The following is a 23461-nucleotide window of genomic DNA, read 5'->3' as shown; positions in this document are numbered from 1 at the left end:
TGTTTGATGCATTTTTAATGCTGATACCTTATTGCTTCTCGCTATATCAATTTATTATTTTCATTACCTGAGAAAAGACGAATAAGCCGATGATGCTGTTAGTCAGTGCTGTCCGAAGCAGCTGGACTGGAGATAAACCTCAGCTCGGGTGGGCTCAATAAGTGTCCAGTGTACCAGTGTGGGGTTTGAATACCTGAATATTTTCAGCAGCAGCTGCAAAATTAAAAAGCAAAAGGACACTTTTATACATCTGTCTCAGTTTTTCCAGCAGATTTCTTGAGGGCAAAAAGTAGGGAAAAGAAATCCAACGTGCACAGACCAGTGCGTGGAGAGGGCAGGGTTTGCCCCACACTGGTCAGTAAGTGTACAGCTTTGCTGCAGGGGGTCTGGGGACACCACCAGCACCCCAGGAACCTGTGAGCACCTCGCAGAACTCTGCAAGTGCCCAGGGATCGTCGTGTGTTCAAGATAGTAGGTCTCTGAGTGTTCTACAAAACACGACATTGGTTCTAAATTCACTTTTTTTTTTTTTTTTTTCTTCTCCACACAACGATAAAATCTTAGGCAATGGCTGTGGCTGTTTGTAAAGAGAAATTCTCAAACAGGGGGAGCTGCTCTGCACCTCACATCCTTTCCTGACACTGCTGGTTGAGCAGACTAAGGAACTGGCAGACTAAAGAAAAAAATAAACCCAGAGTCGCTCCATTCATATGAAACACCTCCCTGTTGCATGAGGACGCCCAAAGGCAGAATTTGTCTTGCTGTATTTTCTTCGGCTTCTGCCAAGCAGCAGCACACAGCTGCCTTTTACAGATGTTAATTGTTTGACTAGAAAGCAGGTCAACCTTTTATAAGAAAGGAAGGTTCCTTACACACTTCAATTTCTCTCTCTGCTGCAGGCGGTCCTGTTCAACAAAGGAGCCATCGATGCCCTCTTTAACTTGATGCCTCCCACTACTGCTCTGGGCTCCTGTTTCACCTTCCTCCCCCGGGAGGGCATCCTCATGCCGGACGAGCTCCAGGTCATCCACATCTCCTTCAGCTCCACCATCCTGGGCCAGTTCAGCGAAGAGTTCAGGTTCAGCGTGTATGGGTCTCCCGAGCCCGTGACCTTGACCATCAGGTGAGGACAGTCAAGGAACTCAGTGGCACTGCCTGCTGTCCCTGGGTAGTCATGTCCCACCAATGTCCTCGTATGGTGGTGCAGGGAAAAAGGTGTCTGGGGGCTCAGCATGGGGATGCTGGGGTACGATTCCTCACCTGGAATCCCGCAGTTGTTTGCCAGAAGTGTAATTGCCTGCAAGAGGGACAGCTGTGCCTCCCATGCACTCAACACCACCCTTTAATGAAAAGCATTGGCTCCCTCTGGGAAGCAGCTTCAGCACCGTGACTTTTCCAGGACCCAGAATTTGGTGTCGGGTTCTTCTGTGGCCCCCTGGCACAGAAGCAAGGGTGTGAGCTGAAGTGATTCTGCACCCAGAAGCAGTGTTCTTAAAACCCTGCGTTAATAATTTGTACAAAACAGGGAGCTGCATCCTCAACATCACGTCTAATGATGATGTGTTGAGACGAGATGTTCTCCTGGCTCTGGTACCTCCTTTCTGCAGCCGGGGAAGTGCTGATGTGGCAGACAGGGAGCTCTGCAGCAACTGTGGGGACTTGGGCAACATCCCTTGGGTTGGTGCCATCACAAGAGATAAGCCCACCAAGCAAAACCAGGGGAAATAAATAGAAGAGACAAAGGTAGCTTCTTGGGACCAGAGCACCACACGAGCTGGACCTTTCCATGGGCTGGTGGGACATCGTGGTGGAGGCAGGAAAGCTGGTGCTGGGTGCTCAGGAGCTTTGGGCTGGCTCTTCCTACTGGGTGGCTATTGGGAGGCACCAGAGCAAGCACTGGGGCAAGGCGTGGAGAAATGAACACAGCCTGCAAGTCATTTTTACCAAAGGAAAGGGAAAATAGGTGAAAAAGAGCAAGAAGGTTATGACTTTGCAAGAGAGAGGTGAGTGGGTCTGTTGACCTCTGGTAAAGAAACAATTATGTTGGCTTTGTGTTTGGAGGGAAAGTGATGCTTTTTTTGGAAATCAAGAGGGAACATTTCACAATCAAATAATTTATTCTCCTCTGTCCCTCCCCCCAAATTGGTCATGGGATGTTATTGCATAAGCAGCTTTCTCCTTGAGCAAGGGCAGGTTTTGCTTGTGAAGATGTGCTTATCGCAGCTGCTGTACAGGTTTTCTTGTCTCGTGCCCACTCTGCCCTGCGATGGCCATGCTCCTGAAGGAGGTGGCTGTCCATGGGATTGGTCTCTTCTGTTTTCCCCCAGCCGAATGAAATGGCTCTGGTTTCTCCACTGATGCTCTGCCTCGCAGAGCTGCAGTCCCACTGCCAGCACTTTTCCCCTTTTTGTGGTCCCTCCCTGCCTTGTTCTGTCAGCACAGCCCTAAGATCAGTGCAGACCGCGCTGCTCAGTGAAGGAGGATTGCTCTTCCTCTTCCCCTTCTCCATCCTTTTACTCCTCCATCCTGTATGGTGGCTCCTTCACAACCCCTCTGATATTACCCCAGCCTCCCCGTCTGCTCCTGCCCTACTGTCCCTCAGCAGGAGCTCCCGGTGCACCCCACTCCTCCCTTGAGTCCTGGAAGGACTGGAAGGACTCAAGGAGTAGGACTGAGGGAGGACACGTGCATTAAATAATGCTGCTGTAAGGCCAAGCTATTGCCAAAACCACTGCCTTTCTCCCCAGTTCTTGCAAGCTGTTGTGTACAGAGCTCAGGCAGTCGGGTGCGTGTAGCCTGAGCCTGGCAGGGCTCTGCTCCAGCAGTGTCCGCTGCGATACCCCATTTGGAGGTAGTTTTCCATCATCTCCTGGGATGGGGCTGTGATGGGAAGCATGTCTGCTCCCTTTGCGCTGTTCAGAGTGAGCTGCATGGGCTTGGGAGGTTAGGGCTGATCACACGAGGTCCCCAGGGAGGGAACTGATCAGCAGTGGGGATTTGTGAACTGGCTGCTTCTCAGGAACTGATGGAGTTTTGTGAATCAAGAATTAGCTTTGGACTGAAACTCCTAAAAGCCAGTTCTTCTGCGTGCTTCCTGACTGCATGATAACAAGATGCCTAAACCACAGATTATTTTTTTCTTCTGCTTGGACACCGACCTTACAGGGTCTTGAATGCTCATTTCTCTGGTGTTCAGAGGATGGTGGGAACAGGGCTGCAGGGAGGAAGGCAGATCCCTCCTGCAGGGTGCTGAGGTCTGTTTGTCTGCAGAACAGGCGTGAAGGCAGGCCTGTGGATAAAACTAGAGGGCACAATTCACTGTGGCCCCTGATTTAACTAAGAGGCAGAGCTGGTGGTGATTGGCATCAGCCATGAGATAAAGTAATGGATGTGCAGCTCCAGATACTGATTTCAGCAGATGATGGTGAGTTTGGGAGTTTGAAGCCCAGCTGCTCAATCTGTGGAGGGGCAAGGAGGTGTGCTGGGTTTGGGACACTCACATTTGGTGTTTCAAGATGCATTGCTCATGGAGCTGTCAGCTGGTGCACTGGAGACAAGCTGATGCTTTTGTCCATGGTGTAGAGCTGTTGCTGTTCTGGTGCTGGTCAATGGTGTTTGGGGCTCCCCAGGCCTCAAAATCCTCCATTGTGTGCTCTAGGTCCCCTGAGGAAAAGATCTTTGTATGCTCTGTGGGAACACCGGTTCCAGCTAGGAAATGCCAAAGCAGGGAAAATACAGCTGGGAAGGCTGGTTACAGCAATTCCACTTTTGTGTGGGCACCTCCAAGTTCGTGTGTTGCAAATGGGGAGGCTGAGGCATGGGGCCGTCACTCATTTAAGGTCCTTCATCTGGCAAGCAGTGACTTGGGAGCATGCCTGGCCTGGTGCCCCGAGCCACAGCAGCTTTTGGTGGCCCTGCTTTGGCTGCCTCCTGCCCACGTGGGTGCCACACTGAGCACAGGGGTGCAGGGCGATGCAGCCGAGCACCTTGCCCTCCTCCTTCACCACCCCAACTCCTCCTCTGCCTGCCTTTGTCCCCGCAGGGGCTGTGTCATCGGGCCGACCTTTCACTTCGATGTGCCATCCCTCCGCTTCGGCGACGTCCCCTTTGGTGAGTGTGCCCTGGGGGTGTGGGAGGTGGGTGCTGTACCAAAACAGAGCACGCTGGTGCAGGAGCATCTGTCAGGTTTGTGGCAGCCTTTGGGGTGCTAAAACCAGGGCTGCTGGCTGCCTAAACAGTATTGTGCCACTACTACTGCACACTCAGTCATGGGAAAAAGCTCCTGGGCTGAAGCATGGATGCACCGGCATGTGTGAGAGCAAATTTCCAGCCCAAGTGCTCCAAAGAAATAAGAGGCTTTGGATGCCTTTAAGAGTTTAGGGTGATGAGTGAGGGTTAAATGATGCCCTCTGCATCGTGGAGATGGGGGAACAAAATCACAGTGGAACTGGCACCGAGCAGAGTTTGTCCTTCACTGCTATTTTGGGCAAGTGAAAGCCATGGTGAGGTCAAACAGAAATGAAGGAATTGAAAGCTGCTGCTTTACAGCATCCCTCAAGCCCATTTAACCTGAAGCTCCCAATCCTTGGCAGCAGAACGACCACGAAGGGCCATGCTGCGGGAGGGCCCAGGGGATGGGAGTGCTGGAGAAGGGCATTAAACCACATGCCAGCCTCTTGTGCTCCAGAGCCAGGCGCTGTGCGGGCACCCCATTATCAGGTGCTGGGTATGGCACCAGGCACCGATGTCCCCAGAGGTGCAGGGTCCTGCTCCTCATCTGGCAGCGCCTGCGGCTGCACGTCCAGAGCATCCCCATTGAGATGCAGATTCTGATTTCTCCATCTCTAGCTCACAAAAGGCTTTTTTGCAGTGATGATCTGAAGTTGAAATGTGAAATCAATCATGGATTGATTGAAGGGCCATTATCATTCTGCGCCCGGGATGCCTCTGTGTTTTCATGCTGTTCGTGGACTTTTAAAGAAAACTCATTACCTTCTCTGAGCTGCTTCCTCCTCTCTCTGCATCACCACTTTTCACCTTTTTGTTTCCTTTTGACCAAATGAAACAAGAAACACGCCTGGCAGAAATATGGTTACATAATACAGGATTCACCCGATGCAATCTGATTTCATTAACAAGGTCTTCTCAGCTGAATAAGGCAGCTTTTGTGGGTTTAGCTTCTTTCAGCCGTGCTAACGATTGTCTGCATCCGGCAGCTTTGGGATTCTGCAAACTCTGTGTTGGTCCTTGTGTACAAGGGAGCAATCGAAGCCAGTGTGGGTGTGACTTCCCTGCTTGTTAGGAAATACGAAGCACATTTCCTGCTGATTTCTAAGCCCCCTGTAAAGTGGGCTCTGAGGTGTCATGCACCCCAAAATAGGAGATCCTTTAACAGGAGCCTCCAGATGGACATGGGTGCTCTGTGAGGTCTGTGTTGTATTTTTCCAGCCTGACACGTACCCAAGGGGCACTGAAGGTGTCCCTTGGTGTCTGTGCTCCCACCCAGCCCTGTGTAAGTACGGTTAGATGCCTGTCTTAGAGGAATAGCAGCAACTTCTTGATCAGCTCAAGGTTGAAAGCAGGGCTTCAGGTCAGCCTCGGGATATGAAAATCCATGGTTGGGGTGAAATTACCCTGCCTCAGCCCAGACTGCAGGCATTTGACAGTGAGCAGGAGGCATCTGAGGAAGCAATCAAACCCGGGAGCTGGAGGCTGACCTAGTGAGGTGGAGAACAGTGAGGGGGATCAGGAAGCAGGGAGACACAGAAGGGTCTGTAAAAACAGGCTAGGTGAGGGCACGGTGTGTGTGAATGCAGCTTTCAACTCAAAGTTCGTGCTAGTGGGTGCAGAACCTGCTTTTTATGGGTGATTTTTGTCCATACAGGTAATCCAGCCGTGATGGGATCAGGGTAGAGAAAAAGTCCAACCCTCCAGCTGAGCTAGGTGCTGTGCTGACGAGCATCAGCCTCAGTTGATGATGAGAAGGAAGCACTGCGAGGGTGTTGCACTTGCAGCGATTAACCAGAGGAGCTTGCAGGCTGGGATGCTGGCAGAAAAGCAGATGCAGCAATGAGCATTTTATATGCAGGCTTAGTTTCCAGTTACAGGAAGACTTTCACATCCTGGATCATGCCGAACACAAGTGATTTACTTGTAATTAAGTTGACTGGACTTTCTTCACAAACTTGTGGTAGTAGGATCACAAGAAAGCACATTGAAGAGTTTTTTTCTTTGCATAGTGCTGTAATTCCCAATTTCATCCTTCCTTTCTTTTACTGTAGATGCTCTTCAGTGGCAACCCACTGCCTTTACAGACTGAAAATCTTGGGGTATTTCATGGGTTTGAGATAGTGTTCAGCCTGAGCATGAATGGCAGAACTTGAATTTTATTGATTGGGTTTTCAGAATAGATAAATCCATTACTGTCTGTCTGGATGCACTCTGATAAATGATAAGTGACTGGTGCTGGTTTGGGGGTGAAGGACAGAACTCCTTGTGGTTAGAGAGAAGGAAAACCTCTGGTGATCGGCAGTGCTGGGAGCGAGCCGTGATGGGAGAGCGAAGGTTAACTCCTCGCTTAGCTTCTCAAACAGCCGTCATTCAGATTTGTCAAAAAGCTGCTTTCCAAGCCCAGGCTTTTATTACAGGATATTCACACTGGGAACCAAGGGATATCAGGGGCATATGTCTGTGTTTGTGTCGTTTCGTAGGCTTTCCTCGCACCTTGTCGTGTCGGCTCAGTAACACCTCCCTGGTGCCCATGACGTTCAACCTCCGCATTCCTGGGGACGGCTCTGGAGCCCCCAGCGTGAGCAGTTTTGTCCAGATGTCAGACAACACCCGCCTCTCCTGGAGAAACGGAGCTCACGGTGACCTCAAGCCCAGCGAATTTACCATAACGCCCTGCAGAGGAACCGTCCGCTCCCAGGGACATCTGGATATCCAGGTACAGCACGGGTCCAGCCATATGTGCATCTTTCAGCAGGTGGGGATAAAGTTTCTCTTGTCTCTAATGGGGACAGAAAAAGCTGTGGCAGCCGTGAGCTGTCCAGCATCCACTGGGCCACTCTTTTCCCTTGGAAGGCTGAACTCCTACTGTTAAAGCCAACAGATTTCCTCTGGATTTATGCTATTGTCGCTGAGATTTAAAGTTAATGGAATAATTTTTGTACAGTGGTGAGTAGGGGAGGAAGAGCTTTAGTCGACTTGTGTTTTAATTTAGTTTGTGGGTGCCCTGATAGCTGCAAGGTGTGTTTAACAGCTCGGACATCATCAGAAGATTTGTGTTATTCCTAGAAACTGTGCTCCAGCATAAAATGAGAACAAAATCCTCCCTTTCCTTATCGTGGAACGGAGGAACACAAAGGGCTCAGGCAGGCCAGCACACTGGCGGCCTCAGTGTCACTTTGCTCCGTGCCATGGTGTCCCAGGCTGGGAGCATCCATGCTCCAGTGGTGAGGCTCATGCTTGCTTCACTCCCAGAGCCTGTCTGGGATTAATTTGCCACTGCATTTTTATTCCAGGCACTGTTTCTTGACCTGCGGGTTGTTAAAAACTGGCCCACTTTGTTAAAGAGCATTCCTTGGAAGGGAGCTTTGTTTCTCAATCCCCTTGCCCCTTTGGTCCCCATTAATCTGCAGTGAAATGCTTCCTGGAGCAGGAACATCTACAGCTCCTCGGTGGAGTCTTAGACAGCCCAGGCTGGTAGAACATTCTTCAGAGATGCTCTCTCCCACCCACTGGCCCCAGGTTTGTCTCGTGCATGGGCAATGGCTCTGGGGAGTCACTGGGTGTTTGCTCTTCTCTCCTGCCAGGTCACGCTGTGCTCCAACACCGTGAGGCAGTACGAGCTGGCGCTGGTGGTGGACGTGGATGGCGTTGGCAAGGAGGTGCTGGCACTCCTCCTCACGGCCAGGTATCGTGCTTTCCTGCCAGCTTGTCCTCACTCCTGGGGCTTCCACCACCTCTGTGCTGCCTTGCCCACAGCCTGCTCACTCCGACCCTGCTCAAGAAGCACAGTTTAATGAGCACGTTCTGCCCAGCTGGACGCAGAGTTAAATCAGCTATGAGAACAGCAGGGATTTGAGAGCGTCACGGGTCAAAAAGCACCTGTGTGCAACGAACAGGCATGGCCTGAGTGTTTTCCTAGAGGGAATGGTAATTACAGTCATGATTTGCCTGGTTTCTGGTGCTTGAAGTGCAATAAGTTTCCAAAGAGCCACCTTGCTTCTGCTTGCTAGGGGAGGGTGGGCTTGTGCTGGGTGGTGACCCAAAGGCTCTGTTCTTCCCATCTGGTACCCAGCAAGCTGCCTGTTGAGCTGGGCCTTGCTCAGCTGATGAAGGCACAGGCAGAGGGGAAAGGGGCTCCTGGTGCAGCTGGTGGGGGGAGAATAGGGGCAAGATGGGGAAGGAAGGGAAAAGTCATCCTTGGTGCGAAGCGTGAGTGCAGTTTTCTCCACTTTCCTCTGGTTCTACTGACCATTAATTAATGTTCGAAGCCCAAAGTTGATCTTGTTGCAGCCAGACTCCAATCCCGGTGTGCTGCAGTAGGTGTCAGCTGAATTATGAGAGGGGTGCGGTTCAATCTGTCCATCTAATTACCTGCAAGTGCCCGACAGCCGGAATGATGTTATCTTCATAAGCCTTTTAGGATGACATCTGCAGCATCAGCCAGCTGAATGCTGCAGTATGGGAGGTGCAGTTTTACCCACAGATCCTGGTACAAATTCCACCTTCTCTCGGTCATCTCTTTGCCCAGGTGCGTTGTTCCTCCGCTGCGAGTGCTCAACCCTACAGTGAAGTTCGGGCGGTGCTTTCTGAAGCACCCCTACCAGCAGGAGCTCACCCTTGTGAACGACAGCGATGTTCCTGGCTGCTACGGGCTCCTCCCGCAGGTCTGGCCTCGTGTCTTCCTCCTCATGACCTTATCCAGGGGGTTGCCCAGAGTAGGAACTTACTTGGGGATAAGGGACAGCAAGGTGTATCCAGATACATATTTTTTTTCCCCTAAGAAACACGTATGCTATGGTTTAGGAAGCAATTCTAGTCTTTGGGGGTACTTTTGCACAGGAGGATTTGGGGAGTCACAAAGCCCTGCTGCAAGGGATGCAGCAGCTGGGTGCCTTCAGCAGGAGCTGTTTCCCCACACCTGCTGGTGGACCCCTCGGGATGCTAAGCACATCCATGTCCCGCATCTGCTTTTGTGCCTTTTAGCTTTCTCCTAGGGGGTTGTCAGCTCCTTGACATTTACCACAATGACAATTTGCGTGGTTTTAGCTTCTCTCCGAGGTCATTCTGAAGTTGTGTTCATCTCTGTCCCCCGCAGGAGCACAAGGAGGGCGCTGCCGTGTGGTACTCCAGCCCCGCGCCCTGCGGGATCATCCAGCCCCACAGCTCGGTGCAGGTCCCGGTGGTGCTGGCAGCCCAGGTGACGGGGGAGCAGTGCACGGCCGCTGAGCTGGCGGTGTTTGGGAGAGAAGGAGCCCCGCTGGTGAGTCCCAGCAGCCTCATCCCTTCTGTCCCCATGGCTCATCCTGCTGGGCAGGGGAGAACGTGGGCAGGGGCCAGATTCTGCCATGTCCTGAGAGCTGTTTGCTTTTCCTGGAAGTGAAAGAGGTGCCAGGAGCTCCACATCACACCCACCCGTGACTGGTAACCGGCCCAGTGCCACACCAGGGCAGTCCCTGGTCTCACTCTGCTGTCAGACAAACGCTGGCCGCTGCCTCATCGGGAGGTTTGCTGCAGAGCAGCCCTGGCCCTGCTACAGCACAGGGCATTCAAGAAACCAGGCTGGAGTGCTGTTCTGAGCTAATCTGGGCATAAACATCTCAGAAAACCACGTCTGAGAAATATCCATCGTACTGCTTTGCCAAAAGCCCCAGCCAGAGAGACACGAGTGTCTGCACAGCTTGCATCTGCAGTGCAGAGACCTTTTTCTACCAAGCTGGGAAATGGATGAGGCAAAGCTTTCCTGGGCTAACACCTTCTAAAATATATTGTCCATAGTCATGCCTACACAGCAGCAGCAACAATGACAGCAAAATGTAGGCAAGAAAATCCTATGTAGTGTCCTGGCTTCATCTAGAACAAATTTAGGTAATTAAACTTTAATTGAAAGTGATTTTAACTTTTCAGTAGCTCTGCTAAAATGTCTTGTCATCCCTCTGAGCATGAAGTAGGATGTCAGAGGGTTGCTGGGAACCTTAAGCTTTCTGTAACAGAAAGGGAGGTTGACATTTTGAAAGCTGTTCGAGGGATTTGGGCTTTCATTAAAATGAATGGAGGAGATGCTGCTAAATCCCTCATACGCCACTGAGCATCTCAGCCCAGGGCTTTGTGGGGCTGAACGCAAACCAGGCAGGTGAATTTTGCAACAAAGCTGAAGTTTGGCAAAACAGTTGCTGATAAATGTAAAGCTCAGTTCCTTAAAGGGGAGGGTTTCTCCCTGCTAGAATAACCCAGTGTTTTAGCTGTTTGTTTTTTTAACTACCTGTACCAGTGGTGTTTTCCTATCGTATCATTCAAATCTGTCCTCAGTGGAGTTGCCGCCGTGCGTTCCGATAAAACCAAACAGGAGCTTGTGCCTGCCCTGGGACCAGCACCAGAAGGCAAACCTAACTTCTGCCAAGGTTTTAGGGGAAACCTCCTGTGGATCCTCTGTCTACACCATGCAGTGTCTCCGTAGGGTTGTTGCCTGGTGCTTTGTTTGCAAGGGATTGCACACCTGCCTGACACTTGGGACCTTGCTTCTAACACTGCTGAAAGGGGATTTTCTTGCCTCTTCCAAGAAATCTGTAGATAAGTGTGGGTGTTTTTTTTTTTTTTTTATGAGCCTTTTATTGCTGAGGACATATGATAGTACACACTAACGAAGCCAAGCAGGTTTCCAGGTGGCCTGGGCACCCTCCAGCTGTTGTTGTGCTCATCTCCAAAGGGTTGTGCCCTGCCTTTTCTGCTCCTGCACCACTGTCAGCTGGGGGCACAGCTCGTCCCAGCACCTCCTGCTTCCCAGGAGCCATGGGCAGCATCTCCCAGAGCGCAGGGCTCTGCTCTCCTGGGGGTGAAAGCCCCATCGTTTCCTACGAGTTCAGCTCCTTATTTCTGGGGAATCAGTCTCAGCGTTTGATTTTGGCTCGCATTTGCACACAGCAGCATCCTGTCAAGAGCACTTGCGGATGCTGCTCCTTCTGGCAGAGTTGGAGGAGTGATTCTGACAGCTGCCAATGCCCTGTCCTGCAGTCAGACATCAGCACGGGTCGTACATCGCAGAGAAAGGGTTTTGTGGTCAAATCCGACTCTGTGCCCTCCAGTGGATCGTACAGCATCTTGTCAGGGTTGGAGCTGGGTGCTTTGAGGTCTTGTTGGGGTGTTTGGGCCTGGTGAAAGCCAGCAGGGCTGGATAAATCCTCGTGGTTTTAATGATGCAAGGAGGGGATTTAGTAAAAGGGGTCTGCATTTCTGCCCTGATGGTCTGCACTGCTTCTGCAAGAACAAAACTTTGGGGTCACAGACTGGTAAAGGAGAAAAACACCGAATGATGTAATTAATAATTGACTGTTATTCTTAGTGTTAGTTGCCTTCGAGCTGTGTTTTTGTGTATTCCTAACTTTGAAGAGCCTGCTTTGCTTCTGATGTGTGCTGGTTTTCACAGGCATAGCTCTGACTTCCGTGGGGCTCCTATCCAAGCCACAGCAGGAGTCAGCAAGGGTGGTTTGGGGCAAAATTGAGCAATAAAAGGGGTGGGAGTGAGTGCAGGGCAGCAGAAGGAAAACCAGCAGTGAGCAGGAGGTGTGGATGCAAGCACGAAAAAAGCAAGCAAGGGAAGCTGGGTTTCTGCACCCCCGATGAGGGAACTTGTGTCTTTCAGGTGGGATCACCCCATACCCCACACTTGCCACAGGTCTTTTGTATCAGTGTTACAACGCTAAAAGCTTCAATCAGCCATAATTACCCCTCAATCTAGGTGTACCCGGAGCGCTGTCTAATCTTTTTAACCTTTCCCTGTTTTTTTGGGGTCTTTTCTACATGCCTCCTGGAGCAGAAAATCCATTTAGTGAGCACCGGAGAAGGCCCAGTAGTCTACGTACGTCCGAGTAAGATAGATTTTGGCAATATCCAAGTTCTGCAAGATGCTACCCGAATTCTCAACCTCTCCAATCAGGCGGTCATCCCTGCGTCGTTCTGGGCAGAGATGGTAAGTGCTTTGTGAGGCTGTTTTCCAGCAAAATGCGACTGGTCCGTAGCAGCCTGTGACTTGGTCTTATACACAGCATTTCCATGTCATCATCTCAAAGAGAAAGGAAAATATTCCATGATCATGCAGCAAAAGAGGTTTTGGCTCGGTGAGGTTTTAGCTGGGGACTTCCTGGGAAAGTGGAGGATTTGCATAGATATGAGCAGACGTGAGTCCAGATCATTTCCACAGATTCTGTTTATTGTGTGAAAAAGCACAGGCTTGGCCTCCTGGGATGCGTGAGGGGCTGAATTTCCCTCTTGGGGCTTTTCCAGCTGCCTCACTTCAGTTTCTGTGCCCAGGTGGATGAATGTAAAGTGGGGAATTCCCAGGGCATTTTGTCTGGATCCACGATGAAAATTTGTTTTCCACTGTAATCAGCCAAACACCCTTGGATGGGTGGTGCTTATTTATAAATGATAGGTGTTTTTTTTGCCTTTTTTGTTTTGTTTTGTTTTTTAACATGATGTTATGTTGTTGCTTGTACCTGTGGCTGCTGTCCCAGTGCAATGCCTGCCTTCCCTCCCTGGGCAAGCCAGTGGGGCTTGCAGGGAATTTCTGTCTCTCAGTGCCCTTATTTATGTCACCGGGTGATAAATCCCCTCAATCTGCAAACATTGTGGCTAACTGATAAATAGAACAATAACGTAGGTCAGGCTGGTGGTTGGCCCTGATGATCTTGAAGGTCTTTTCCAATCTAAATGGCTCTGATAAATGAAAGCGGTGCAGAGGTGGACTTCTCTCACGGTGAAAATGGGGGTGATGATGCAGGGGAGCCTCTGGGGACCTGCTCCGTCCTGATGGAGCAGGCGTGCAAGGTGTACTTGAGCCTCTCTCGCCCTCAGCAGCTGCTTTGATGCTGTTTTGCTGCCTCCATTGAGGTTTTGCCCTTTGCCGCTGCTCCTGATGGGAAGAAGAGAGGACTGAATGGTTGGGGAGCTAAAATTGGAGACGTGCTGAGGTGCCGGGGTGTGCTGCATGTGTTCGTCTGAGAGCAGAGTGGGCTTTGGATGTCCCCTGGCTGGTGGGTGACTGGAGCATCCATCACTCCCCAGAAGCCTTGCGTTCCCCGAGATGCCAAAGCTGCTGCTTGGTTTCCTGCTCGGAGACTGCAGCAGGATGGAGCTGTCATTTCCCTGCCTCCCATCCGATGGCTAATCTTGAAGCCGAGGCTCATAGATCACAGCCCCCACTTGAAAGAAAGAGCTATCGATTGAAATTTTCACAGCAGCAATGTTAGAGTGCACAAATGGGCTCCTCAACAAACTGAACGAGATTAAATTAAGTGGCAGCAACAGGGAAGGCTTCAGGAGTGTCTTCTTGCAGATACTCTGACTGTGATGTAAGGGATTCCTGGGTGTACCCCTGGTGCACGGGGTACCTTCCCCGCACCCATCTCCACTTCCCTCTGCTGGATGCTGGGGGCAGCCCTGAGCATCTCTGGCATCTCTGGTGAGTGTCCTGAAACCACTGCTGGTGTCCTGGCAGAACCAGGAGGTCTCCACGAGCCCTGTCCCTGCTTTGGGGTCAGCTTTCAGACAGCTTGCTCCAGGAGGCCACGGCTTCTGCTACCAGGTGTTGAGAGCTTTGCAACCTCCCTGTGCAGAGACACTGGGTTCCTGCATGAGCAGAGATGTTGGCACTGTCCCTGCACTTTGGGACATTGCAGACATGGCCTGGCCTGCTGAAGAGACCCCTCTGGGGGAGGATTTGCCTTTAGCTTTGGTAAACGACAGGACAAGAAGGAGCTGTTTGAGCTTAGCTGGGGGCTGGTGTGACCTGCAGAAAGAGGTGGCTGCTTCTCCTTGCTGCTGCTGTCATCTTTTCCCATTTCCTTAAGCATGGTGTGATTTTTGCCGTATCGACAAGCACAAAGCAGTCGTATTGATCGATGGGAGTGCACGCTTTCCTCGCAGAAAGGCAGGGATGTGGAAGGAAAAAGCATTCATCTTAGATCACTTCCCCCTTGCTCTTCATCTGTCGCTCTGCCTTCGTGAGGGATTATTGTTCCATCATCAGCGATGGCACCTCCTGGCATCACAGGAGGTGGCTGCACGTCACGTCTGGGTGATCAGAAGGGAAAAGACGGGCTTGGTGTGAAGTCTTTGTTAATCAGCAGCTGCTTTCTTCTCCTGCTAGGACCACCATGCTGGGTCTGAGATGTGCTACCAGAGGGTGGGGAGTGGGAGTTTCCTAGTGCTTTGTAATTAGGGAGGAGGGAGCAAACCTTTCTTGGATTTTCCCCTGCTACTGGTGGTGCTCTGCTTCCTGGTTTGGACCTCAGTTTAGGGTCCTTATCCTTAATCCAGAGCCTTGCGCTGTGGTGCTGGAGGTTGCTGTGCCTTGAGGTGCCCCAGACCCTGTCCCTGCCACCACTGTTAACGCCATTCCATCCATGCTCGGGCCTCGCTGGGCTTCAGAGCCATCTGATGAGCAGGTCAGGAGCATCCTCTGAAGGAGACGTCTCTTCTTCAGGAGGTGCTGGTGAGCAGGTCCCCTCCCGTGCTCCCGGGGACGAGCTGCAACAGGACTCAGCTGCAGCTGATGCCGTAGCTACAGCAAAGATGCTCTGCTCTGTCTCCTACCTGGTGTTCACTGGGGCAAAATTGCTTCTTTGAAGCATGTGAAGGTCCTGGTCAAACTTGGTGTAAGTGAGGGGAGAACGCACGGTTCCCATTCGCACACTTGCTTCTCTCCTCATTAGTGCAGGATTTGTTTCCTTTACGTATTTCTGGTCTATTATCTCGAGCTTTTGCTGCGATTCCCTGTAATAAAGAAACAGCCATATGGAGAGACAGCACAAGGCGGAGATAGACGTACAAACAGTGCTGATAAACGGCTGCTGCTTCGGCGCTTCTGTCGCTGCTTCTGGCTGGCAAGGACTTTGTAGTGCGGGCTGCAGGGCAGGAGGTCTTCGGGGAGCATCAGCATCGCCCACAGCTCCCTCCAACTGCTCCTGCTGCAGTCAGAGCAGACTGGAGTTGGTACTTTTAAGTGTACTGTAAATTGGATTTTTTTTGTTTGTTTTTTTTTTCCCCAAGCATCTGCATAATTATCCGGCCCGTCAGTGTTTGCTCACAGCAAGGCACACGCAGACAGCACCGTGCCCTTCAGATGTGAGCAGGCAGAGATAGCTGCGATGCTATTTAGAAACAAGTGTTTAAATAACTTCCTAGGGCATGGGCAGCACTTGCTGAGTGGCCTCTTACAAGATGAGCAGAGGTTTTGAAGACGAGATGTGTGGGTTTAACTCTTTCCAGAGCTGTCCCACCAGAGCCTCGTGCTCTGAAAGCTCACCTTGAGACACAAACCTTTGGTCTGGATTTTAAAGGCAGTGTTTTGCTAGTATAGCACTACCAACTCCTATCCAGCTTGGGATTCGGTCTTGCTGAAGCAGGAGGGACCAGTTCCTTGCAGAAGACCATGCTGGGAGCACAGCATCAGTCATGGATGTGGGTTATGACCAGGAAATTCCAGCCTTATGCCAGCCATCGGTGGCACCAAAGCCTTCTGCATCCTTCCCAGGCATGGGTTGCACAGGATTAGGTTCTGGGCATGCAGCTTCTAGAAAGAAGAGCAGAGATTTGGAGGAGACTTTAGGAAAGGTGCCTAAAACTTGGTCCCAGGGAGGAGTTCTTATTGCATCAGTGTCTGACATGAATTCGTGCCCTTTCAAAATTGCTGTATTTCAGTAAACAAATAAATTGTTATTCTGCTCATCTAGGGAAACTGAACTCGCAGTATTCTGCTGCACTCGTTGGGCAACCAAATTAAAGAGTAGAAGAAGTCTTCAGGGCAATTGTGCTCCTAGAAGCAAGAGTGACTCAGCCGCGTGCTTTTCCCAAAGGAAGGCAAAAAGGGCTTGGTTATTAAATGTTCTGCTTGGCAGCAACCAGCCGAGCTGTGTCTGCATCCTGGCTGGCGAACCCCAGTGCTCGGAGCGCTGCTGGGGAGAGCTACGGGCAGGGGACACAGATGGCAACGAGCTTCGTTAGCTCGCTCAGCAGTCTGCGATGAGCTGGACCGAGCACGACAAATTAGGCTCCATTGTCAGTGGCAGCAAGTTCCACGCATCAATTTGGAATTATTATTATTATTTTCCCCCCGGCATTAGAGGCTCTGCCTTTTGGTGGCCAGAGTGTGGGCTCTGCTGCAAGCCCAGCTCACCTCCCAGGGCCTAGCCAAGCACGGCCAAGGCAGACACAAGGGACCAGGACCCGGGCGACCTAACAGGGACACAGCCCATGCTTCTCATCCCTTCTGGGAATTCTTCTCCCATCACTTCATCCCAGTCCTCTCCTTCCAGCGAGCAGTGTGCTGCTGTGGCACTGGAAGTGGTCTCTGATCATGGTGGTTTCTTCCACCTTCTTTTTCCCTTGGTGTACTTGAGAAGATCCTTTTAGGCCAGCAGTAGTTGTTGTGCAGCATCATTCCTGGCTGCCTTACCTATTACCTAGTCACCCCTGAGTTTCCAGAGATGCTGGTTCAGTGTTCCTTTTTATATGCCTGTAGCCAGAAGACAAAATTGATGTTTTCTTGATGGTTCCCCTGCCTGGCTGAGATCCCAGATAAAACACCAGCCGTGTCCCTGCTAAGTTAGCTGGCCCTAAAAAAAGGGTTGGTGAATGGGATGCTCCTGTGGGACTGTCCTGGAGCTGCCCATCTTTGTGGCACTCGTTGTTCTTTAGCAGGAACTTTAATCTCCCAGACACAGATTCTCAATTCTGCCTTTGGGAAAAGGTCCCAAGGTGCCCTCTGGGACTGCTAAACTACCTGGGGCAAAGCTCTGATGTGGGATGGGTGTTTCCCCTTCACACGCAGCCTCTGCAAGGGGTAGTGGGTCAGCCTGGCAGTCTGGGAACACTCTCCAACCAATTTTGGCAGCTCTTACTCGCGATGGAAATCTGTCCTGTGAGAAGGCAATGATCCCAGCGTTCAACTTCTTGATTAAACGATTGATCCCAGCCCTTGTCTAGCACTCAGGGACTCTGCTGTCTGATAACGCAAGCTCCCACAGGGACAAAAATAGCCACTGCCTTTGTCTATTCAGTGCCTTACAGCAATTGCATCATTTTCCAGAGCATTCAGGGGTAAGCAGGAACCAGGAATGCTATCAGAAGTCAGGTCTTAGTCTCCAGAGTGGCTTTTTTTTTTTTATAGTTGGACTATGTGGCACCGCTTGCCCCAAGCTCCAAGAGATTTCTGATCTCGGGGACAGCCCCGACCAGCACGGGCAGAGGCTGCCCCAAAAACCTGCCTGAGGCTGGCCTGGCCGAGCCTTTTGGGCCTGGCAGGCTCCTGGCCAGCAATGCTCTGTGCTGCCTCTCGGACCCACGCCAAGCGTAACCGAGGGAATGGGGACACCACGAATCCTCCTGCGGAGTCAGCTGCTGGGCTGCCAGGGCACGGTGGGTCTGTGCTGGGTCACCCTGGGAAATTCCGAGTCTGGCTCCCTCCAGCCGGCCTATCATTATTCCTCAGTGATAGTTTCTTGGGCCCAATTTACTGCCCGGCTGGTTGCCAAGCTTTGATGAATTAGCTTTGTCAGATAGCAGACTTGCAGATTCACCTCTGGAGCAGAGCTATCAGGTCTCCTTTTCAAGCGAGCTACCCTATGTCAGCATGAATCAGAGGAAAAGCTATACGTTAATGTCAAGGAAAAGCTAACACCCACTGGCGTGCTACGAATGTGTTCTCTGGCTTATTGCAGCGTGGTGGATCCCTCCAAGGCTGGTGACCAACCACGCAAGGACAAGAGGAGAGGGTTGGTGGGATCCAACCCACCTGAGGTCCGTCTTCTCTTGTCCACCAGCCTGGGCTAATTGTTATCACTGCCTGGGATAAGGAGCCTCTGAGATGGAAATGAATTCAGGGCTGAGTTTTTGGTGGGGTTTCCTGGTGACCATAGTGTCTCTGGGCAAGCAGGCTGAGCTCTGTGGACGGGTTTTACTACATGTATGTTTGTCATCTTCCAAGCTAGCTAACCTCCCTGCAGGAGAGTGGTTTTCCAGCACTGCTTCTCTGCATCCAAGGCTAGGGAAACCTCAGGGGGTATATAAGAGTTATTCCCCAATGGAGCAGCAGGTCCCAGATCTCATAAAATAAATTGTGGATAATAATGAAAGGGAAAGAGCAGGAGTACAAATAAATAGTGTTGGGTAACTGCTTGCCCTGCCCTCCATGGAGAATCAGGGCCTCAGTGACTGTGCTGACGACCTTCCCCCATGCCATTCTCTCTCTCTCTTTTTTTTTTTTTTTTTTTTTAAGACTTTCTCTTGCAGCTCCAGATAACAAATTAAATGGAGCTGGGTTTATTAAATTTGCCAGTGCCTGGAATAACTCACTGCCTTTGGCACGCTCCGCCCTAGGCCCTCCTGGGCAGACCTGACCTGCTCTCCACGCAAGGTGCAGCGTAGCTGGGGCACCCGCAGACCCTGCTGGGACCCTGGGTGCCCAGCAAGTTACTGCTTCCCTGGCCTCCAGCTAGTCTTACCCTCATCATTAGCAGAGGTCTTCTGGGGCTATTTAAAATGTTTTCTGTGACTTTGAAGCACCACTTGGTTTTCTGATGTTGTTTTCCTGCTGGAGTTCAGTGCCACCAACCTGATGAAACTCAGGCTGACCTCACTCCAATCAGGAGCTGCTTGATTGTCAGGTCTATGAGCACATCCTTGCTTCTCATTTAAAAATACAACAATAATAATAAAAAACCTCTTCTCTTACATAATACTGCAGCCTTTTGGGTGAGCAGTTAGTGCCAGTCATCCCAAACACGGCACCAAACCACGGGATGTGTACCACTAACGCCACAACGTCTGTTTTGAAGCAGCACGTACACATCCCAGAACATTTGGTGCTGGCCAGGGAGCACTGTATGTGTTTCTCTTGTCTGCTGCTAGCTTCTTCCCTGTGAATGTGGTTTTAGATGGGCTGGGGTCCAGCACCCCTACTGCCCCATCCACAGAGGAAGGTCCATGAGAAGCCAGAAGTGAATGCTTGGGAAGCTGTGGCTATGCTCACAAGGCACATGTTTGCAATTTTCTTTCCACTTATTTCTTTATTGACCTACTACAAACAGTTACAGCTGAATTTTTGTCACCGGGGCACCTTGCTGCAGCTGAGTCAGTGGGATCTGGGTGCTTCAGTCCTTCGGGTGCTGTTGAGACATATTTCCCAGCTTTTAGGGAAGAAGGCTTTGGTGTCGGGGCCTTGGTCAGCAGGTTTTATGGAGTTCTTCTTCGGGCTCCCAGCTGGCAGGGGATTTGGGCAGTTCTGGCTTCCCCTGTCCTCGTGTCTCTGTGGAAACTCAGCCACTGGAGCCATGAAGCCGGGAGAAATAAAGTAGCTTCCTGGGTGTGCTCTCCAAAAGAGAGACTGGAGGAAAATGAAAATCCCTTGGGTTGGGCAAAATTGGGTCAGTGAAGAGAGTCTGCTACCAGACAGGTAGAATAAGCTCCTGCATACTTGCTGTTTCCAGACCCCATAGGTTAGATTTAGTGAAATTAAACCTCCGTGCTTTTTACCCTCGTATCTTTTAGTCCTCCCTCTGCCTGCACTCTACAAGGCTCCACAGCTTTTACCATAATTTGGCACTTGTTTCTCTCACAGGTGGGCAAGGGCTCGCGCTGGAGGATTGAACCCAGTCGAGGCGAGATCCCCGCTGGGACTGAGGTGTCCATGGCCGTCATCGCCAACCTGGATGACACCGAGAAATTCAAGGACAAGGTGAAGCTCTGCATAGAGAACAGCAACACCTACGTGATCCCCGTCCAGGCGGTGGGCACTGGCACCACCATCGTCACTGACAGACCCTTCGCACCAGCGCTCACCCTGGGGCCACACTTCAGGTAAGGGCTGGGCAGGGCTGGGCCTTCAGGCCGAGCCTCCCACCCTGCTCGGGGCCCAGCCACCATTTTATTGCCATAGGAGGTGCAGGAATCCCTGTGGAAACGCTTTATGGCCATTCGAAGGGCATTAAGCACTCACTATCAAAAGCCACTGCCGTGAAACCAGTTGCTGTATTGTCAGTGAATTGCCCTGAGTTATAACACATTTATTTCCTCGCTTAAGATGTGGAGCAAACCAGCAGGTCCCAGAAGCCTCTGGCTGAAAAATGCCCCGTTACCAGTATAAACATGTTTCCCTTTGCAATAGCGTTGCTTGCTTTTCCGCTTGCTGTGGAGCATCGTTTCACAGCAGCGGAAAACCTGGCAGTAGCTTGTTAGCAGCTCCTTGACGAAATTAATGACGCTGTTTTATTTCCCCTCTGCCCAGGAGCGCTGGAGGAGCAACAGAATTTGTCGTTGCCCTCAATCATCCCCCAACTCCCTTGTCTTCTCCTGCTTCCCCTCCGGGCTTCTTGTTATTAGACGTACTCTTTCCTCGTTTCTCCTGCCTCGTGTTTTTGTTTGTTTGTTTTTGTTGTTGTTGCCTTTTTTTCTTTTTTTTTTTTCTTTGCTGTCTCCTCCATCAAAGTGGCAGCAGCCCGAGGCACAGGCTGGAGGCTGGGGAGAGGCATGTCCCCTGGGCATGGGGGACCCTTTCCTTGACTGGCTTTGGAAGCGAAAGAAGCAAACGTCTGCTCTGGCTGGGCAGGATAAATCAAGAGCTAATGGGGAGAGCTTAGCTCGAAGGAAGGAATCAGCGTCTGCCAGCAGGGGAGGAAGGCAGGTCTTCCCCAAGTGCTCCTCAGCTACCTTGTGGTGGGCACCTCTTGGGCTGTGGGGCCCAGCATCTGGCTGAGCTGGGATTCCCCAGAGCCACCTCGGACAGCTCCAAGTTTTCCTTTCTAGCTGTCCACCAGATAAAATGTCTCATGCAGAGTTCTTGTGCACCAAACACTTCCTAGCAGTCTGTACCAAAGGCGAGTTTGTGCTACACCGTCACTTCTGCGTTTGTGTTTAGCTGCTTAGTGGGGACGCATGCTTTGTAAGCTGCACGTTCTGTACCTCTCAAAGATGGTTAGCGTTCCAGGAACCGTTCATTTCCTGGCCAGGCTGAGATTTATGGAGGGTAGAATAATTACTCCAACCTAGCCTGCAGTTAGTGTTTTCTCACGTGAAGGAATCAATTTCCATTGAACATTCATTTTGTCTTATATCTAGCTCCACTTAGTCATCCCCTGGTGTCGCTCAGCTACCTCAGCAGCCAGAGCTGGTCTTGCTGCTGTGTTCATACTGGGGAAACTTCCATCGATCCAGTGTCCCCACCGTGCGTTTATCTTCCTGAAGCACAGCACCAGCCATGCTGTTCAGGCACAGGATGGTGATGCGCTGTGGGCAACGAGGGTTGGCTGCTCCCTAAGCATGGAAGAAGCACCTGGTGAAATTATTCCAAGCGTCAAGCACAAAAGGCTGGTGATGCTCTGACCACAGGGCAGCCAGCCAGCTTGCCCCCAGCATCTCCCCAGTGGCCAAGATGTTCCTTGCGAAGCTGTTCCTTGCAAACAGACCAGCTGCTGGATGCTGATAAACTTGGGGGCAAGCAAGATTTGGCTTCTGCTGTAGCTTTGAGCAAGGTCGGCCTTCTCAGAGGTGGCTTTACTGCTGAAGGTGCAGTTAATGGAATGGCACTGGGGTACCGGTGCTGGGTGACCACTGGGAAATCTCAGTTGTTTTTTTTTACACTTCCCACCCTTTCTTCTCTTCCAGCTTGAGTCCTTGCTGTTACCACTTCAAGATAACGAACAAGGGAAGGCGAACCCATCAGCTCTACTGGACAACAGAAGGCTTTGCCCCGTTTCGCCAGCATGATCGTCTCCCTGCTGTCGGTAACACCAAGGACAAAAACTCCTCCCAGAGGTCCCAGCCCGCATCTCCCGTGTTCAAGCTTCGACCGCTGAGGATGGAGCTGATGCCAGGCAGGACCATGGAGATGATGCTGGAAGGCTCCTCCAGCACTCCAAAGGTGAGGTCGAGCCCTTTCCACCAGGTCGCACCCACAGGGTCGTCTTCAGATACTTGCCTGAGAAAATGAGCAATTGCTTTTAAGAACTGTTTTAACTTCACAAGTTACCATGGCAGCACCAGTTGATTTCCTTGCTGGCCACCATCAGTTGCTAAGGCTTTTCTTGTTTCTATAGCTACCATAAACCCATCTTGCTGATACCAAAATATGGGCTGAAGAAAGTGCTGCTTCGGTGGACAGATGACAGGTTATAAAGTGTCACGTACTGGGACAGAAAGGAAGGGTAGAGAAACGAGTTAGGCTCTCAGAAACTAGGAATGCAGGCAGAAAGTAAATTAAAGAAAAAAAAAAAAAAGTAATATGTCTGGGAAAAGCATCCAAAACACCTGTGGAGGGAGGGAGTGTCTGGGAGCAGCATCATTTTTCCTTTCTACATATATACAGGCAGAGGGCTTACCTAGCACCGAGTCCTGGAGGAGAAAAATGAATACAGTGCATCAGCTGTAATGATCACACAGGGACTTTCTCCACATGGGAAACTGTTCCCAGAGATCGTTAGAATTGACAGCTTGGGCTTGTGTCAATATTTCCATACCAGCTGGTCCCAGTGCCCCCAAGGCAGCCAGGTCTTGCAGTGAGGCTGTGCACCCTTGGGTCACAGCTTGGAGGGGGATGTTTCAATGGGATCACTGCATGTTCCGCCCAATACCAGCTCTGAAAAGTGTTTCAGAGAGTTGCCTCTGTGGCAGGGGGAGGAAGACTGGGTAATTCACTCAGCTGACTGATGGGACTCTCCTGGTATGTCCCTATGCAGTTTGGAGCTCCAAGAGTTTTGCTGGGGAGATGGAAAAGGTAACAGAAAGGAAATAAAAAGACCAGGGCAGTGGAGAAGATGTCATGTTTGGAAAGCTGGAAGGGGATCTGTGAGCTCAGCTGGGACTACCTGGGGCTGACACCAAGCCCCTGGGAGGGGGTGGTCGCCTTCCTTGTGCCTGGAGAGCTTGGTGCTCTTCAGGTGGGCAAAAAGCCCAGCTCCCTGTGTTAGGCAGCTCCTCTGGAGGCTGCAGGCTCCAACAGGAGTTGGGCCAGGAGGTTGAAAAGTTGGGCAGAGGGGAGATTTGAGAAAGTTGATACCATGAGAAACCAGAATGTAAGAGCATTTCGTTTGGGCAGAGGGCTTCCACCCTAGGCATGAGACATCTCATTCCTGGGGTTATTTCTTTTAAAATCAGACTTGGGAGACAGAGTGCATTCCTAGGAACGTGATCCCCTCTTCACCTGAAGGCAGGACAGCCATTGTGGTTTTTCCTGTGCATCCTTTCC

General features: G+C 51.1%; 1 protein-coding gene across 1 annotated transcript in view; it reads left to right on the top strand.

Annotated features, from left to right (window-relative positions):
- Positions 1-23461, top strand: part of HYDIN (HYDIN axonemal central pair apparatus protein) — a gene marked incomplete at both ends in the record, with an annotated part of 112763 nt that overhangs the window by 36040 nt on the left and 53262 nt on the right. Inside the window, 9 exons of the mRNA XM_082770196.1 lie at positions 900-1123; positions 4043-4110; positions 6711-6946; positions 7815-7915; positions 8759-8894; positions 9326-9490; positions 12041-12193; positions 19841-20079; positions 21883-22138. Coding sequence (XP_082626322.1) covers positions 900-1123; positions 4043-4110; positions 6711-6946; positions 7815-7915; positions 8759-8894; positions 9326-9490; positions 12041-12193; positions 19841-20079; positions 21883-22138 — 1578 coding nt within the window. The remainder of the gene's footprint in view (positions 1-899; positions 1124-4042; positions 4111-6710; positions 6947-7814; positions 7916-8758; positions 8895-9325; positions 9491-12040; positions 12194-19840; positions 20080-21882; positions 22139-23461) is intronic.

Source organism: Aythya marila (genome assembly GCF_965140915.1).
Source record: "Aythya marila genome assembly, chromosome: 12".
NCBI lineage: Eukaryota > Metazoa > Chordata > Aves > Anseriformes > Anatidae > Aythya > Aythya marila.
Note: the sequence above shows the minus strand (reverse complement) of the source record. Positions and strands in the feature narration are given on the sequence as shown.